This window comes from Eschrichtius robustus, chromosome 2, assembly GCF_028021215.1.
Source record: "Eschrichtius robustus isolate mEscRob2 chromosome 2, mEscRob2.pri, whole genome shotgun sequence".
NCBI lineage: Eukaryota > Metazoa > Chordata > Mammalia > Artiodactyla > Eschrichtiidae > Eschrichtius > Eschrichtius robustus.
In genome coordinates, this window is record NC_090825.1 from 5968564 (window position 1) to 5987230 (window position 18667).

Here is an 18667-nt window from a genome sequence, read left to right on the forward strand (position 1 = left end):
TTACATATTAGCCCAGAGTTCAGGTTCAGTTCCTAATATATATCTGTTATTTGAATAAATCACAAGCCTGAAAATACTTCAAAATAGCTCTTTAATGTTAAAAATAATAAACCAAGAAGTTTTTATTTTCCCCTAAACCATGTGCCATTGCAGCCCCAGATGAATGAGGACATATACTGCTAAGAACAAGAAGGACATTGATTGTGTTTTACTCTTAAGGTTGACCTTCCGGACTTCTTTAGCAAGGCTATGACTGTAAAAAGGCATTGTCAAGAGAGCAAAGAGCGTTGTGAGTTTCGCTACAGCCCCTGGCATGGGCAATGTAGCTTGCCAACCCCAACAATACTTTCCTCTTCTTCCTTGATAACTCAACCAACACTGATTTTGTTTGGGCATCTGGTTGGCACACACTCTGGGAAGGTAGGCTCCCAGGTGAATCACCATGATCTCACTTCCCTTCCTGTGATTGGTTTTAAGATAAGCCTACGAGCCGTTCTGGCTGATGGATGTAGGGAGAATTCTACTGTATATGCAGGGGACAGATTTTCCAACTTAATGAAAGAGAAGATGTTCAAGGAGAAAATTCACTTATGCCCATTCCCTTCCTACTCAGCATCCTGACCTGTGACAGTATGACATCTATAGCTGCAGTGGCTAACTTGTACCCAAGAGTTAACAAGGCAGGGAAAAATAGTCAGGATGCTGAGGATGGTACAGCAAAGAAATAGATGGCTCTGGGAAGCCTGAGGACTTCATGGAGCCACTGTCTGTCTCCGACTTCTTGTTGGGTGAGGTACATACCTTGATTTTTGAGTCATGGATGGTCAGGAATCTTCTTTCTTGCAGCCAAAAGCAATCCTAATTACTACTGCACTTTTCGCACCAAAAGATAGGCCTGAGGGTCCAGATCTGAGACTTCCATTTAATACCAAGGACAGAGAAAAGGAGCATATGAATCTAGGAAGTAGAAAGACCCAAATTGAATAGTAAGAAGGAAGAAAGAGAGAAAACCAGAGAGAACCAAGGAGGGAGGTATGTATTCTGACAACCCCTCCACAGCAGGAAGCAGATGTTGAAAATGATTAGGACATGTGTGATAGTCAACTGTTCAAGAATCAGTATGGCATGGGTACCACCCATCAGAGTGTGTGCTCATTACCTTGTGCTCACCAAGGGTTGGCTGTATCAGAGTAATATCAATAGTTCCAGGCAGGTTGGCAAGGGGAGAGTAGATTCAGCTTGTAAACACCTCCCCATCCCCCAGGTGATGTGACATGGGAGTCACTTAGAATTCTCTGCATGCCTCTGAATTTCAGGGGACCCAGAGGCAGCTGAGGTGAGAGCTACCCATCGTCAATGGGTCTACCAGGGTCCCAGGCACAGTCGCCTAGTCAGGGGACATGGCAAAGACTCAGTGAAAGATGAGGAAATTTCTGGTCAGTCTGGAGTACCACAGGACCCTGACCAGGCTGACCACAAGTTACGCCCTCCATCAGCAAATGCCAGTGGAGTGCCCAGGGTTGGTATACATCAGAAGTCGCTGGTACAGCGATCAGGATAACATAAGCCTTGACATGGATCCACCAACTCGGAGCTCAGGTTACATAAAGGAGGTCTTCAGTTAAAAAATCCTATAAGTCTCTACGTCTGTGTCTGTATTCCTGTCCTGCCCCTAGACGTAGAGAATGGACTTAAGGACACGGGGAGGGGGAAGGGTAAACTGGGATAAAGTGAGAGAGTGGCATGGACATATATACACTACCAAATGTAAAATAGATAGCTAGTGGGAAGCAGCCGCATAGCACAGGAGATCAGCTCAGAGCTTTGTGACTACCTAGAGGGGTGGGATAGGGAGGGTGGGAGGGAGACGCAAGAGGGAGGGGATATGGGGATATAAGTATACTATAGCTGATTCACTTTGTTATAAAGCAGGAACTAACACAACAATGTAAGTCAATTATACTCCAATAAAGATGTCAAAAGAAAAAAAAAGTCCAACTAGTGACTGCCTTGCACTCAGATGACTTTCTCTCCTCTCTGCCCAGCAGGCATGAGACCTGTGGAAAAGCTCAAGGCACTTACAGGAAAACAACAAAGCGAGATTCTCTGCACATCTGAGTGTCACAGGAGAAACTATTGATGATTCTGTGCCCCAGTGAAGCATCTGTTCTCCAGGTTAAGCTCTCCCTAGAAGGCTCTACACACAAACTGTGGCATGGGGGTTCTGACTTCCAGGTTCTGCAATGGGTACCATCTTTGATATAATCTTAGTTTCTCAATGTTATTTCTAAAATTTAGTTTCAAAAACTAAATGTAGACTTTCCATAATTAAGTCTAGATTTCCTGTATGCTCATAAATAATGTAAAATTAGCTGTATTATCTTGAGTTTCTGCCTCCTACTAACTACTTTTTAATTGAAATTTATATCCTACCTATTTCCAAAATAGTTGGAATTAACTCTTAAATTAAGCATTACTTAAAATAGAACAATCAGAGGAGGGCAACTAATCCAGTAATCCTTCTTGGGGAGGTGGGGCAGGGTTCAATCAATTATCAGTCAATTAAGAAACAGAAGAGCTTCTAACTGGTTAAGAGAAACAGGGCAACTCAAGGGATTATAGGATTACACATGTATTAGGGTAAAAATAATAATAATAAATAAAACAAGATTATGTGACTGTGGATCATCCAGCTGTCTGAACAGCTTAAGCAGATGTGGTCCTTTCCCTAAAGGTCTTAGATTATAAAGTGTGATTGTATGAGAATTTATTTATGAATCCTGAGCCAATGATCAAAAGAAGATAAACAAGCACAAGCAACCGTGCTTTAAATGCTTAATAAAAATCGTTAAACATCCCTACAGTTTATTCCTCCGACAATCAGTAGGTTAAAAGATTGGGTGGAGCCAGTACCCACTCCTGTTTTTGGTTGTATCAATGTTTGATAAGAAATACACCCACACAGAGGTTCAGTGTTTCTTCATGCAAATTATGCCTATGTTGATTTTCTTTTTAGTACCCAGAGCCCATTCTTAAACTCAGGGCTCTGAAAGGATTCTAAGTACCAGCCTAAATACAAAACTCATTACATAAATTCCATGTTGCACTTTTGTTTAGATGTAATTCACTGAAATACTGAATAGACTGCAAAGAAGAAAAGAGCTGAATATTGTCTGGGTCAAGAATACTTTACTCACAGGAAGGAAAAACCTTCTGGAAGAATCCATTGTCCAGTAGACAATGTGGGAATCATTGGAATAATCTGATTTTGTTACTTGCTCACATTTGTGATTCCTAATACCACGCTCCGCGACTCCTTTAGCTCTTAAATTTTCCTACAATATACCATTGAAAGAATGTGAAGAAGGCTGGTGGTTAGTTTTCTATACCACAAATATAGGGTTAGCAAAAAGGACCTGTAACTTAGACTTGTAAAATTCTGTCCAGAACAGACGTAATTGCATTCAATGTTTGCAAATTTAAAAAGACTAAATATAATTACATATTTTGGTCTCCATATAAGAAAAGCACATGTATCACTGTAACTGGATACCTAATTGCAAACTGTATGTCTTAAGAAGAGTAGATTCTTTGTGCTCTAATGAAATGTTATATAAATTTGAATCAACATTGAGCAAACTCCAAGCTTGATATCTATTCTCTATATTTTAGTCCAGATAATTTAATATTAATTAATGTCTTTAAGATTTTTCAGCATTTTTTAAAGAGGAGCCCTCCACTTGTTGGCTCTTGCGAAAAATATGTTTAGAAGTGAAGAGCAACTCTACCACAGCAGGAAAGACAGATTTCTTTTTCATATATTAGTTATTAGACTGTAATGCAATAATGAGGGTCTAGGTTTAAGATTACCTTTTTATTCCTGAGCCTGCTGAGCGTGAAAAAGTCTTCACCATTTCCCAGTAACCATGTAAATGCAGCCTGTCTAGATAGAGTGGCACATTCACCACATCTGGCCATTTAGCGGTTATTCAGTCTAAGGCAATTGGCTCCATGAACCCAGTGACCGTCCCCCACCATTGCCCCAGACACCACCTGGTGCTGAAGTGGGAGCTGAGAAAAGTGCATCTCAGGGCCTCTTGCAAGAGAAAGCAGTTTCTGACCACAAGGTCAATTGATTCTTCATTTGAAATATCGTTTATTTTTTAATTTAACTCATGTTAAAATTTAGTCACTATTTATCTATGTATTTAACGTTCTGTTGTTGTTTTTTTTTTTAAAGCCCAGTGTTTAGAAATCCTTGTCCATATTGTTATAAATTATCACGCTTTTATAATAATGAACTACAAAATAAGCCTGGGTGCTAGTCATTCATTACAATGGATTACTAAAAAAAAAAAAAAAAATTCTTTCAAAATGTCTTTTATTTAACCTCCTAATACCAAAAGTATTGTTTGATAATAATGTCTTTCTATTTTAGGAAAGTAATCAGGGTTGACGTAACCTTATAGCCATCCCATGGAGAATGGTTGGCCCAGGCACATCGAGGAGATTCCCAGGTGAGATGATCAGTTTTCCAGGTAAGGGAATTGGAGGGTGGGTGGATGGGTGCGTATGTAAGTGCTGTAAAAAAGTAAGCTGAGGCACATTAAATTTTTTTAAACATTTATACTTTTTATTTTATATTGGCGTATAGCCGATTAACAATGTTGTGATAGTTTCAGGTGCACAGCAAAGCGACTCAGCCTATATAAACACGTATCCATTCTCCCCCAGACTCCCCTCCCATTCAGGCTGCCACATAACACTGAGAAGAGTTCCCTGTGCTATATAGCAGGTCCCTGTTGGTTATCCATTTTAAACACAGCAGCGAGGCCCATTAAAATTTTTGAAGAGTTCTTTTGAGCACACACGGATTCTAATCAGGCAGCGCCAAACAGGAACTAGGGGTGAGGATTTTACAGACAGGACACAGAAGCGAAGCAAAGCAATGATTTGATTGGCTAGAGCTTCAGCGGGTTTCTTATTTGGGAAAGTCTGATTGGCTGCGTGTGACTGGCTGTTCTCAAGTTTCACTCCCTAAGTTTCCAGTGCATCGGCTTAGGTTTTGGTTTGCTTAGGTAGGCAACTCAGGCATTAGAGCCACCTCCGTCCAACGGTCTCCCTGTTTAAATAGTGCATAGATGAGGGGTGCCCTTCCAGGCAGGAAGAAGCGGGCGGGTAGGTTCAGAAAAGAGGATGGGGGTGGGGACCTCTAGGCTTCGTGCAGCTCACTTTATCTAGAGCCTAAATCAGGAGGTATGAAGGCATTACAGACTGAGCAGGGCTGCTTCAAGAGCCCTGGCCTTCCTCAGCAGGATGTAGTTTTCTTGCGTAGGCAATGGGGCAGAGCAGGGCCAGATTTCTGTTCCAGGTAGAACACTGAGGGTTGGCTTTGAGCAGGCAGCAAGGCAGGTGAGCAATTCTGAAGACTTGACTAAGGCAAAAGAGTGGGGCTATGGAGAATGGGGAGGCTTGAGAAGAGACGGGTGATAAAGTTGGAGGAACGATGGTTATTTGGATGTGGGCAGGTGATGGCACAAAAGGAGTGGAAGAGAAGTCCTTGTCGCTGGCTCAGTCATGTTATAGACGGTCACGGAGGGACAGAAAGGCTTGGTAGGCATGGTTTTGAGTTCAGTTTTGGACTTGTCACCTGTGATTGGGGGACTACTTAAAAGGAAAGTGCCGCATAACTTAGGTATGAAGCTATTTATATCTATCACACGCAGCAACACTCAACGTGCTACTCAAATATTTCACTTGGGGTTCTTTTTGAAATCTTCCGTTTAAAAGCAAAGTTTCCTGAATTTGTAATAAGGAACTCAGTTCATGAGGATCATAATATTTGGAATTAAATTTAGAAGTGTATTACTTTTGTCAAAAGTGCCAGCAATAACAAACAAAATCCAACAACCCAAACAAGCCTGTTCCAAGCTGTTGTCTTCATCTTACATCTGTTAGTTTGGGTACTGATGCTTGGTCATTAGACTGACACCCATGTGGGTGACTCACTTCACTCCATCCTGGCTCTGCTTCCTTGCTGTCAAGGTCTCAACCATGGTCAAGCTGCAGAAAGGATGAGATTTTAAGTGTACACTTCATAAATCCTGAGAGTCTTCCTTGCCTGGAATTGTTTTGCCTCTGATATGGGAGCTACAGCATCCCATTTCATTTTCTCTTGAGAAAACCAACCCCAGTGGTACTTTCTCCATGCACTTTTTTTTCTGGACATATTTATTTTATGGTTATTTCTTTTGCTCTATTGGGTGAGTAGAACTAGTTCAATATTGTATGAAAATCTTGCCATTTTAGGATTTTAAAACATTGTGAGATTTTTTTAAAATATGAGGGTAGTGCCAATAGCAAACATTTATATACATACAACTTCTTCAGGACCTGGGCAACATTTCTATCAAATCAAGTTCTAAGTAAAGTAATCTAGTAGCATTATTTGCCTTTTTTTTTTCTTTTAAAGAATAAAGTCACCTTATGTCTTCATTCTTTCATTCAGTCATTCATTCATCGAGCACATACTTATGAAGCACTTACTATGTGTTTTGCAAATGTAAAGTAATAGAGATATAACAGTGAACAAAAGAAACAAAATCTCCTGCCCTTAATTAATTGACCTAGTGAGGGAAGAAAGGCCACGTTAAGACAAAAATAAGATTTGCGTGTCTACTAACTGCCACGGCACACCGCTGAAACATTCTCACTCTTGCATTTACACCTAAGGAAACAGTGCTTGTTATCAAATGCCTACGTACAACCCAACACACTTTTTTGGTGTACAGTTCCCTTGTTTGTATTGAATGTGATTTCCCCCACCCCCGATCTAAAAAAGTTGATTAAAATCCATCCCTTTACCCAGCCCAGGGTAGTATAAACATGTTAGAAAAATCCTTAGAATATTTGGTTCATTCTTCTTACTTTACAGATAAACCGAAGCTCAGAGATGTTTGTGACTTCTTTGAGGGTCTACAGTTGGTATCAGAGTTGAGGCAAACATCCAGCACTTTAAGAAAGTTATTACGAGAATATTAACAACTATTATAGCAGTGTGAATACAAGCAGTGAGTTTATTTTCAAATTAAAATATAAAACCATGACTCAAACATGGGAGAGCGGCTTATAATCTTAAACGAAGTTACCTGAATTGAATGAATTCAGAATTGGGCAAAAATAGTCATGAACTATGTCACAGTATTGTTTATCATAGAGACCATTTCTTGTCCCTAAAAGTACATTATTGATCAATGTTAGAGTGTAATTAAATCATTCTCTTGTTGACTCTTTTAAGGGACACCTAAAAGGATATAAAAATAAAAGTCAAGGTATCTGAATCATCCCAGCTTGGTAAACAAGCCCCCTCTTCCGGTACCTCCCTAGGAAACAAATCCTGAGCACACAGCTCCACTCTATGAGTCATGACTTTTTAGATCACATTGTCTAAGCAGGAGTCGAGAAATCGATACCTCTCACAAGGTTGTAGACACGCTGGTGCTGGGACCGATTAGTCATTAACTTATTCTCACTCCTCCCAGCACTCACGGAAGGAATTCCAGTGTCTCGGTGGATCCTGAAACAAGTCTTAGTAACAAACTTTGGAATGGCAGTGGGATTTTGTGAAAGGTCTGTTGCAAAATACTTGTACCATCTTCTCACATATTCAGGACCATAAATCCCAGTAAATCACCTGAAATCAGATTTTAAAGATGAGTCTCTGAACTATTTATTCCAATTTTGTCACTTGAGAAATAATTTATGAAATAAACCAAGCAAGTAAGGTTTTTCAAAAGACGTGTCAGGATCATCCCACACGGAAGGGGAAAGAAAATGAATATATTAATGGTCCATTCAGCAACTTTTTATCTGATGCTCTAAAAACTGAACTGCAGAAGAGTTCCTTAGTGAGCTCAGAGAGTTAATGAGGCTTCCCGGAGCTAGAAGCTGGCTTTGGTTGTGTGGTTTCTGTATCCACAGACTCCGGTTCAATCAAAATGTAAATGTTATCTGGGTACACAAAACATATTTCATGGTGATAATGAATCTGTTGACATACCGTTCATACTTTATTGTATAAATTTTAGTGATGGATTTGCCAGAGAGAAAAACGAATACACAGGGAAATGCTCCTCGCTCAGCTCTACAATATGCTCCGGGTTGACACGTGTCTGTGTCTGTCCTTGCCTTTAATCAATCAGAGCACTGTGACATTGGGAAGAGCCCAACAGCGTCCTTATTGAGTGAGCTAATCTAACTGGATTTGGAATAGGAACTAGAAGATGGGTTATTTTTAAAGGAAAAGCCACTAATTCCAAACCCTGTCCTGCAGCATAGTTACTTAACAGATGTATAAGCGCTCAGGTGTGTTATCGTGTGTGTGAAAGATGATCAGATTAGGAGGGGAGAGGTGGCCTGCAGTCCCTGGGTGCAGGAGTCTGTCAGCTTCAACTCAAGCTTGCGCCCCCTGGGCTCTGCACACAGGCAGAGATGCCAGGACTGTTTGGTGTCTCTAGCTGGCAGGACCAGCTCTCTAATTTGCAGGGCTCAGGGCAAAATAAACACGGGTATCAAGAATTTCAACATGGCGACAGCAGGACCTTAAACCAAGCCCGGGGCCCTGTGCAACAGCACTAATCACGCTCCCGGGAAGCCTGCCCTGCCTTCTGGGTTCTGAGGATGGAGGGCTGCCCTCTAGCGTCTCAGGAAAAATGAATTCTCCTTTCTCATGCTTATTCTTCCTTCTTTCCCCCCAATCTCTCAGGCCCGGTTAGAGCTTCCATAGTAAGTTTCTTTGTGCATTTTGTCGCAAGTACATTGATATGGAGTAAATTTGCGGGAAAACCCCTTTGCTCTTCGTGTCTTACCCTCGGCATAGCAGCCCTGCTACCCAAAGGCACCGAAATGGACTCCTTGGGGTCCCTTTAATTGCATGAGTCTAGATTTCATGCTCCTGGCTTTGTACTACAGGGCATTTTTCATTCCACTTCATGCTGCTTGTGGGTTATTATTTCGTTGTTTTCTTTTTTTTGCCTTCAAAATAGAAACTGTTGTGAACTTTTAAAAAGGTATATTTGGTGCAATTGATTCTAAAATGCTGATAGAATAACTATAATGATTATATTGGTTCATATTTTGTATTAAACATAAAGAGGTCCTCATAAAAATAAGCCCCCAAACTGAAACAAACGAAAAACCCAATATAACCTCCGGAAACCTGACATATCTTGATTATTATATTATATTCCTTCCACGGCCTTTGTCCACGATGGTGAAATTTAAATCATATGGGGGACTTGGGGATGGATGTTGATTTTTGCTCATGTTTTGTTTTTTGTAGCCTTACTTTTCAAAGTACATTGGAAATTCCTAGAAGGGTCCTAGGCTTGGTCCTTTTTTTCCCTCTTGAACATCTGGCATATGATAGGCACAAAATAAGTATGTACTGAACGAATTAATGAAAGAATGAGTGATAAAAAATGTCAAAAGGGTCAAGGACAAAAGTTCCTTCATGCAGAGTCTCTTTAAATTATATTCTGCCATCGTATTTAACAAAATCTCCTAGAAATCTTACAGCCACACCCCTTTACCACGTGGAGGATATTTATATAGGGTATAGCTACTGGTTGTTAACTGGAGAGAAGGAGAAAATACTTAAACATGTACTGTTCCCTTACGAGTCTCTCAGTACTTTTAACCATAAACCTAAATTACAGATTATTTACTTTTGCTTCCTTCTTGAGTGGGTAAAGGCAGCCGTTTATCAATACCAAGGGTGAAGAAGCATCAAGAATTGGAGAAAAGTTGCTCCAAAAGGAAAAGACTGGAAATGCGCAGCTCTGCCCAACCTAGACAGACCACGGGCAGAGCGGGAGGAAGGGGAGAATCCTCACGACAGCAGCTGTGCAACTTCCCACTCACCCGGGCCTCCTTAGGAGACGCTGGTCTCGGGATATTTATAAATCCGATTCATCAGCGCTGTCTGGCAGCTTGTTCTCAGAACCACCAAAACCCTAAAATCCCCCAGTCCAAAAGAAAGAACTGAGCCCGATGGGTGAGTCTGGACCCGCGGGTAAAAAGCTGAGATTTGAATTACCCCGGGGGGGGGGGGGGTGGGGGGCGGTTACGTCTACCGCCAGGTGTGGGCAGGCAAAGCGGGGTGAGGGCGCAGACCAGGAACTCGACAAAGAAGAGTTCCATCTCCTGCGAGGGCAGGAGGCCGTGGGACACCCCAGGACACGTTCGGGGTAGGGGGCTTCTCCCATCCGTTGCCTCCTTCCGTTTCTTCTCCTCTGCAGGTCTAGGGCAGGAGGGAAGGCCCAGGGCTAGGTGGAGTCTGGTGGGCAGGGTCCCCGGCCAAGGATCCAGTGTCCGGGACACGCTTCCTTTTTACTCCCCCATCCTTACCCACCGGCCAAGGTCTCGGGCAGCCGGTGGCAGAGCTGTGCCCTTCTCTGGTCTACACCCCCTGAGCAGAGCAGGCATTAACTGCGGCTAAAAATAAAGTCACTAGGAGGCTCCGGGCCCCTCTCCCCTCGTGGCCTGGGTCCTGCCGTCACTGGGCACGCAGCTACCCAGCTCACATGCCTCTGTCCCGCAGGGGGACAGGAGGACCAAGAACGGGCAGCGGGACAGTTCGGGAAGGTTTCCCAAGTGTTAGGCGGTGCCACGGCTCAGAGCCCCCTGCGCTGGTCTCTGGTGCTGGAACAGACAAGTGCATAGGAACAAACCCCCGGCCGTGTGCTGGTGCCCGAGAGGGGAGGGTCGCGGTGCCTCGGTTTCCTTAGGCTTCGGGTGGAGGTGGGATTTGTGGGTCTTGGGTACAGACAACTCTCGACTAGGAGGAACCCTCCAAAAGTGTGGGCTCCTTTGGAGAGCACCAAGGAGTTCCCCTACCGCCCAGGGAGAGGGCCAGAGGGCTCGACCCCCAGGCGTGTCGGGAGGGGACACTGGCCCTGCAGATACCGGCCCCCGCGCCCAGTCTCCCGAGGTGGCGTGGAGGAAGCGAATCCCAGAGCCGACCCTGCCCGCACCAGCGCCCAGCCGCTCTCCCCGGTCGCGCCCTCGCTGCCATCCCTGCCGGACAGCAGGGGCTCGGCGGGGGCCGTGGACCGACCAGAGGGCTCCCTCTAAACTCCGATACGGAAAACCTTGCCCTATCGGGTACCTCCAAAGTGTGACTTAAGCTGAAACTGCAGGGCGCAAGTAAGGCGGCCTACCCGAGGACGTGGCGGGGAGCAGCGTTCAATCACACGGGCGGGTGTCCGCCTCGCTTCTCCATTGCGCATTTGGAGCCGTTCTCGGCCAAGGGGTCTCCTCGCGTCCCAGCGCCTTCCCGCCCCCCGCAGGGAAGCCCCCTGCCCTCTGAGAGAGTGGGGAGGACCGTGAGAGCCCCCCAAGCCCGCTGTGCTGAGTTGAAGAAGAGGAGGGTGGGAACCCCCTACCCATTAAGGGATGCGGAGGGGCGGGGAATCCCTCCTCCGAGCGCACGGAGAGTGAAAAAGAGGAAGTCCCCTCGGTCCTCCGAGCAGGGGGTACCAAAGGATGGGAGGTGTCCTCCCGGCTACGCTCTGCGAAAGTGGGGAGGAGCGTGGGGGCACCCCGTCCACGCCACCCCCCGCACACCACTCAGAGCCTGGGGGGACTGGAGGGTGGGAGGGCCCCTCCCCAGGGCCCCTCCCCGCCGCACTTGGAGCCGGTGGCGAGGAGTTAGGAGCCTCCGCAGTCTTCCGAGCGAGGTCGGAGGTGAGGGCGGCAGGAAGCGGGAACCCCCAGGCCGCGCTCGGGGACCGCGCAGCGCACGGTGGGAGCCCCCGCCCGACCCCAGGCTGAGACGGCGGAGGGGAGGTGGACCTTGCCCGCGCTGACCGTGGGCGGGTCTAAGAGGGGGACCCCCGGGGCTGGGGCGCAGCCCCCGCCTCTCCCCGCCCAGCACGCGGCCGGGCGCGCCGGCCCCCCGCCGTGCCCAGCGCGCGACCCGGCCGTCGGGGGGCGGCGGTGGGTGGAGGCCCGGCTGCGCCGCGCGGGGTGCGGGCAGAGGCGGGTCGAGCGCCCCCTGTCGCACCCGCCCCCTCCCGCGCGGTGGCGGCAGCGGCGCCGCCGGGAGCTGCCCCCGAGGCCGCCGCCCGGCCCCCGCCCGCGCGTCAGCGCGCCCAGCCCGGGGCGCCGAGCTCCGCCCGCGCCGGAGGCCCCTGCGCGCAGCTCGGAGCGCGGGCAGCGCGGCCGGCCGAGGCAGCGCGGGGCTGGGACGCGGGCGGCGGCGGGCGAGCGGGCGAGCGGGCGGCGCGGCCCCGGCCGGGCGCGCTCGGCGGGCGCCCCGTGAGCCGCCCCGATGTGGCAGGAGGCGATGCGGCGGCGCCGCTACCTGCGGGACCGCGCCGAGGCGGCGGCGGCGGCGGCGGGCGGCGGCGGCGACGGCGACGGGCTGCAGCGGTCCCGGGACTGGCTCTACGAGTCGTACTACCGCATGAGCCAGCAGCACCCGCTCATCGTCTTCCTGCTGCTCATCGTCATGGGCGCCTGCCTCGCCCTGCTCGCCGTCTTCTTCGCGCTCCGCCTGGTGAGTGGCCTCCCTGCGGGACCTGCCCGCGCGCCCCGGGGCCCCGAGAGCAGAGGGAGGTGCCCGCCGAGCCGCGTCCCGCCCGGGGCTACCCCTCGGCCCGCGGCGCCCTGCCCCTCCTGCCCGCCCGCGGCCGACCTGGCTTGGGCGAGAGAGAAAAGTTTCCTCGGAAGGTTCTGCCCAAAATAAAGTTGCCGGGGTGTGCACCGGGTGCACGGCCCGGGTGTGCGTTTTCCACCTCTGCGCACCCGCTGGCAAACTCGCCGCGCTTTCCGCTCGGCGCCGCTGGCCGCAACAGCCGCTCCACTAGGTCTGTGTCCATCCGAATCAGCCTCGCGCCTCTTCGCGAGGCCGCTGCCCAGCCCCGGGGCTGGCGTTTTAGTTATTTAAAACTCTCTAAAAAGCCTGACTTGGGAAAGTGGTGAATGGCGAGGAGAAATGAAAACAAGTATATTATTATACATCTTTGCCTTTAAATCTGTATGGTTTGGTCCCATAGACAGGGCGAGATGGGGTGTTGACCTGTTGTGAGTCTTCAGCCTCCAAGTGTATAAGTAACAGGCATCCGTGGACCGTTGCTTTCCTATTTCTAGACAGGTAGTTAGTCGTGTTTACTGTTTTGCACAGGTTATTAAACTGGATTTCATCACTAGGAGCGTAATGCAACTCCACAGCTGATGTCAATTTTGCCAATTTAGATTTTTCGAGGAGAAATCCTTGGCTCATTCCCGTGAGCAGTGAGGGGAAATCTGTAGATGGCGGTAAGCTTCCTGTTAGTGATCTTTCTGTTGGTGTGGTTCAAACTTTTGCACCGCCTATGATATGTATGTGCAGATTGAGTGCCAGGCATTGATTAATCAGTGAGATATTTTTGGTCAGTGGTTGATCTGGGGATGTCTGCATCGAATGATGTCTTTTTAGCTTAGAATATAAACATACACCTATATTCATGTCCTCGGAGCAAAGGCGTGGGTGTTTGCTTTATTTCAACACGTGTGCACAATAGCTGTCCTTGGTTTTTGGCAATTTATTCTTCATATCCTGAGCCAGATGGTGCTCAAATATTATGCATGGGAAAACTTATCATCTGGGTTCTTTAAAAAATGAAGTTTTCTTTTTCGCCACACTAGTCAAGAGGTGTTGTCTTCTGCTGGAATTCAATGACATAAGAATAAAAATTAGAAAGTAAATAGAACATCACGATGCCACCTATCACAACTGGGTCTTTTATTATACAACATAGAGCAGAGAGCACCTTAATTCTGTATTCTGGGTGTGAGTTCACGGCAGTCTTCACACCCTTGTTACCAGCCTGGAATGCTCCCTGGAATGGCATCTTTGTCTCTTCTCACCACTTTTTAGGGCCGAAGAGGACCTGACGAGAGACTTCTGCTCTCTGCTCAGTCTCATTGGCAAGCAGGGTCTCTAAAAGCATCTCCTTCTCATTTCCATTCTTGCAGGGAAGAAAACACATCCCTTTTCCTCTGGAAAAAGCAGCCAGGACATTGCTACTTGTGATTCTGTTGAATCTGTAATCCAAACCCGTTCTGGCTGGTTCTCTTCCAAATGGAAAAGGAGGAGCAGGTGATGGCCTATTTATAGCACCATTAATATATTTAAAGACAAATGTGAAGTTCATGCTCCCCTGCACACACCGCTTTGTTTGCTATCATACAGATTTCTAACTTCTTAAACCTTGATCTACGTAGATGTTCTTGACTGGGTCGTCAGGGATTCAGCACAGTCAGCTGAGAGCTCCCTTCTCTAATTTGTCTTTGATCTTTGTGTTTCTTTACCCAGTTCCTTTATGTTCCATTTCACGTGGTGCAAATGCTGGAGTGGTATCTTTTCAAAAAGTTTATTCAGGCATCTTTACTTTGCTTGATAAATCCATCATTCCCACACTCTCCTGGCATTCAGCTAAATCACTCTAAGTACAAAGCAGGCACTTCCCATGGCATGGCTGTAGCCCAGGGTGAGGTCCAGAGATGGTGGAATGGATCCTGTCTTTTGCTCTACCTAAACCATGCTCTGACTACTCTGTAAATCCTTCTAGGTAATGAGCTGTGCAGAAATGTTCCAGAATCAGGAAGGGTGACGTGGTCTGGTGGAAAGGCTACCTTCAAGTGGGCACTGGGGCTGCTGGGCCTGGCATTGGGAAATGCATGGGAGGAATGGGCACTGTCCTCTGAAACTTGACCTTAGCAAGTACTGGCAACAGTTCTGAGGTCTGGACAGCTCATTTCTATTTTGCTTTTAGTAATAGCATAAACAGCAGTTCCACTTTACGAAAAATGTTCTCCATCCACGTAGTCAAAGATGGCTGGGTTAGGAACATTGGAAGATGGGACAGAGTTAACATGGAGTCATGTGCACACAGAGTGGGGTGAATTCATTTCTCAGACTGACCAGAGCTTGGCTTCCCAGAGATCTACACTGGGAGACAGAAATAGCTGCCTGGGCCCCGCCCAGGTTTCCACCTTCGAGCGCTTTACTAGAATCGCTAGGCTCTGATGTAGTTCAGGAGCTCGGAAGATCTCTTTTTGCTGCCTGAAATCTTGGACAGATTCTTCTTTCCCATGAATCTGCCTGATTTTGATTTCCACTAGGCTTCCATCAGTTCTTGTAGTAGAAAAAGTCTGGTAACTTTCTTAATGCATATCCATAGTTTTCTGGAACATTTGGATCACAAGATGATCCTGATAGTATCCAAGTGCATAGTGATTTTTTGGTATATGGAATTGCCTTTGTGTGAAGTGACTTGAAATATCTCTTAAAAAGAAAAAAAGTAAGCTTTGTCTTGACTTAGTATTTCCCTAATTGGCATTATTCACAATCTGCTTTCACTTAATTTCAATTTATGGTCAATCTATGTGTCTGCATCATTGATCATGAAGATAAGGTAATCTGCAAAGTATTTTTGTTATATTTTAAAAAGTAAATTCTGAATTGAAACTTTACTATCTTGCTTAACTATTTTCTACACAAAAGGTGATTAAATAGGTTTAATCCCATATTTGTTAAGAAATATCAAGATGAAACAAATAGCACATATGATAGCATGTCTTGAATTTTAATATCTTGTTTAATAATATGAAAAATACTTTCTGTTGCTTATGATGGAAGTTTTTGATGTTGGTACTGGGCATGGTGAACAAAATTAAATTACCCTCTGGCATGAGAAAACTTGGAACTAATAAGACCAAACTTTAAGTTCTAAGTCTTCTGAGGTAGCTTCATTTTCCAGGACTGGTTCTTATTACTAAATGCATGAAAACCTCTTCTCAGAATCAAATCCTCTCTCATTTATTATGTCCAAAATCAGCCAGCTTCTCTCAAAATTTGCCCGTCGTGGTTAGGAAAGGCTGACATAAATTTTTTAGTTTGTCAAATACCAGCTAGCTCCAGCCAGATTTGTTTTGGTTAAAATTTATGTTAGGGATGGTCAATATTTCAACTGGAATGGAAAAATTTCATTCCCATAAATTTTAAATAGTCACATATTGCAATAAAATAGTTTTTTTCTGTTTTTTTTACCTGTTGTTTTTTTTTTTTTTTTTTAGTTTGGTAATAATATCCAAATGAGTATATACTTTTATCAGTATTAAATATGTAACATGTACGATTTTGACAGAATATGATCTACCTTCTTGCTTTTACTGTGATTCGGTGTGCTAGATCTTTCAAACAATGACCGTAAGTACTTCATTACAAATCAGTTTTCCAGCATCAGGTGTTTTTTCTAGGGGCAGATATATGAGTGTTTCTTTTCTCTATACATGGAGAAAGAATCCTAATTTTTCCAAAAAAATTTTTCCAAAATTTTTCATTTTCCAAATAAATGAATTCAATCATTGTAGAGGCAAGTTGCCTTTATTATTCCAGACATTATTTCAGCGCCCCTAGTGGGTGGAAGGATCAATGGGGAGAAGTCTTTTCTTGGGGAGTGGAAGGCTGGAGAAGGCAGATAAATATGTCTGACATCTCCTCTAAGGAGCAGGTAATTCTCTGCATACTTTCTCTAGTCTCTTAATTCTGGGGGTGGAGGGGTAGTGCATGCTTTTAGGAATTGGAGTGGAGGCAGCTAAAGATCCGTCTTTCTGCGAATTTCTCTATACATGCAGGAGAATCTTACTTGGCAGGTGTTTGTAATTTGCAACCAGTAATTCAATAAGTGACTTTAATTATGATTTAACTGTGGTATAAACAAACGACAACGAAAAACTGTAGTTTTCTGCAGGAAAGATGGTTGCAGTTTAGAGGCCTAGCAAGAAAGGATTTGGAAGCATCCTTTGGATATTAAAGTGCATAATTAAATATATGCACGGTACCTTGCCTTCTCCATTTAAAAAAGGCAGAGCATAATGGTTAAGAGCATCTATCTGTGTTGGCATTTTGACTTTGTCCCTTTCCATCTCTGTGACCTTGGGCAAATTGTTCAACTTCTCTATGCCCCAGTTTTCTTGTTTGTAAAATGAAATGGTACCTGCCTTCTAAGGTGATGGTCCCAATCAGTACACGCGAAGCACTTAGAAGAATGCCTGGCACAGAGTATGCCCTAAGGAACTGTTGTCATTACTGGGTCTTCTGTAGTTGCATTTTCATTGCTGCTGTGAAAAACACGTAGTCACATAGTATTAGAGCTGGAAGGGCGCTCATGCTACAGAGGAGGAAACCGAAACCCAAAGCCAGTGGCTCTTGTCTTTAAGGGTGCAGTTGTGGTGCTGGATGTCTGACTTTGCCGGGGTGAACTAGGCTGGTGATCACTGCAGATCTAGAATCCCCAGCTCTGGTCCTAGCACAGCCGCAGTTTTCTTGTTGAAATTTCATGCTGCTAGGAAAGTCCTCAAGCTTCATTCTGTGGATGGGGTTACATTTCCATTTTTTTCTCTTTTAATGTTAAAGAATTGTAGGGATGCTTCCCCACGATTAACTCCTTGGGGTTCTTTTATGCTGAATATTCCCAGGGTTTTCCCATTAAGCAGCAGGTGTATTTGTAACTTTGCTTTCATTGGCCAAGTCCCCGGCGTGAATACTGTGACCTGTAAAATCCATTCCTGTTGAGCTCTGTGTGAAACTGACTGGTATTTTTTAACTTAAGCATTCTATTTAAAAGATACTAATGCTGTTAGAGCTGATCTGCTACTTTGGTAAAGGTGTCTCATGGTTCTATTAATTACTTCGATCTGTTTGTTCAGGAATTGCTAGTGATGGGACAGTCAGGGCTAGGTGCTTGTGCATAATCCACTGGTACCCTAGTTCCTTCTATAACTCGATGTTGACATCAGTACGATCCACTGGGCTTCACTCATTCTTCCCTCACTGATATTCACAGAGTGCCTACCGGGGCCCGCACTGAGATGGGCATCCCCCTGGGTGGCATTCCATCCAGAAGCCTCTCATCTTCGACACGCTGCCATTTACCTGTCAATACTGGGGTGGTCTGTTAGCCTGGACGCCGTGAGCTCAGAGTGTCTGCATCTGGTCCTTTCTAGCTTTGCTTCCTCTGGTGCTTTCTAGCTTTCTAGCTTTGTTTCCTCCAGGGCTTCCCCTCTCCTCGAAGCCGCCCATGCTGCTTATCCAAGTTCAAACTCTCCTTCTTGAGCTTAAACAGGCCAGCCTGTGCTGTGCATTCCTATCTGTATTGGTTGCTGCCTCTGATGCCTGCAAAGCTCATTTATTACACGAAATGATTTACCCACTCCATGACTGTCATCTGACGTGCAGAATAGTTTGGTCAGTTCGTCTTGTCTCCTCAACTAATTGTTAGTTCTTTCAGGGAAGAAACTTAGCACCCCCATATTTAATACAGCGCTAACCAGATCGCAGGTGCTTAATTAACATGTATAATTTAGGGGGTAGATGCATTTTTCCTTTGCTGCTGTCATTCCCATTGTGTAGCCTCTTGTTAAGAGCATAAAACTGTCACTAGACCTGGATCTGGTCTCAATGTTGCCACTTAGTGTTCCTGACAAATTCATTTATCTGCTGTGGACTAAAATGAATAACACAGCCAGGCTCAGGAAGATCTTCTGGGAACTAAGTAAGATGGATCCTGTGGACATTAGCACAGAGCTGGGCACATGTCTTACCCAAAACAAATGTAGG

The 18667-nt window shown here is 45.6% G+C and overlaps 1 protein-coding gene across 1 annotated transcript in view; it reads left to right on the top strand.

The window, feature by feature from the left end:
• Positions 1-12331: 12331 nt before the first annotated feature.
• Positions 12332-18667, top strand: part of ADCY2 (adenylate cyclase 2) — a 438100-nt gene continuing 431764 nt past the window's right edge. Inside the window, exon 1 of the mRNA XM_068531874.1 lies at positions 12332-12559. Within this exon, the coding sequence (XP_068387975.1) occupies positions 12332-12559 (228 nt within the window). The remainder of the gene's footprint in view (positions 12560-18667) is intronic.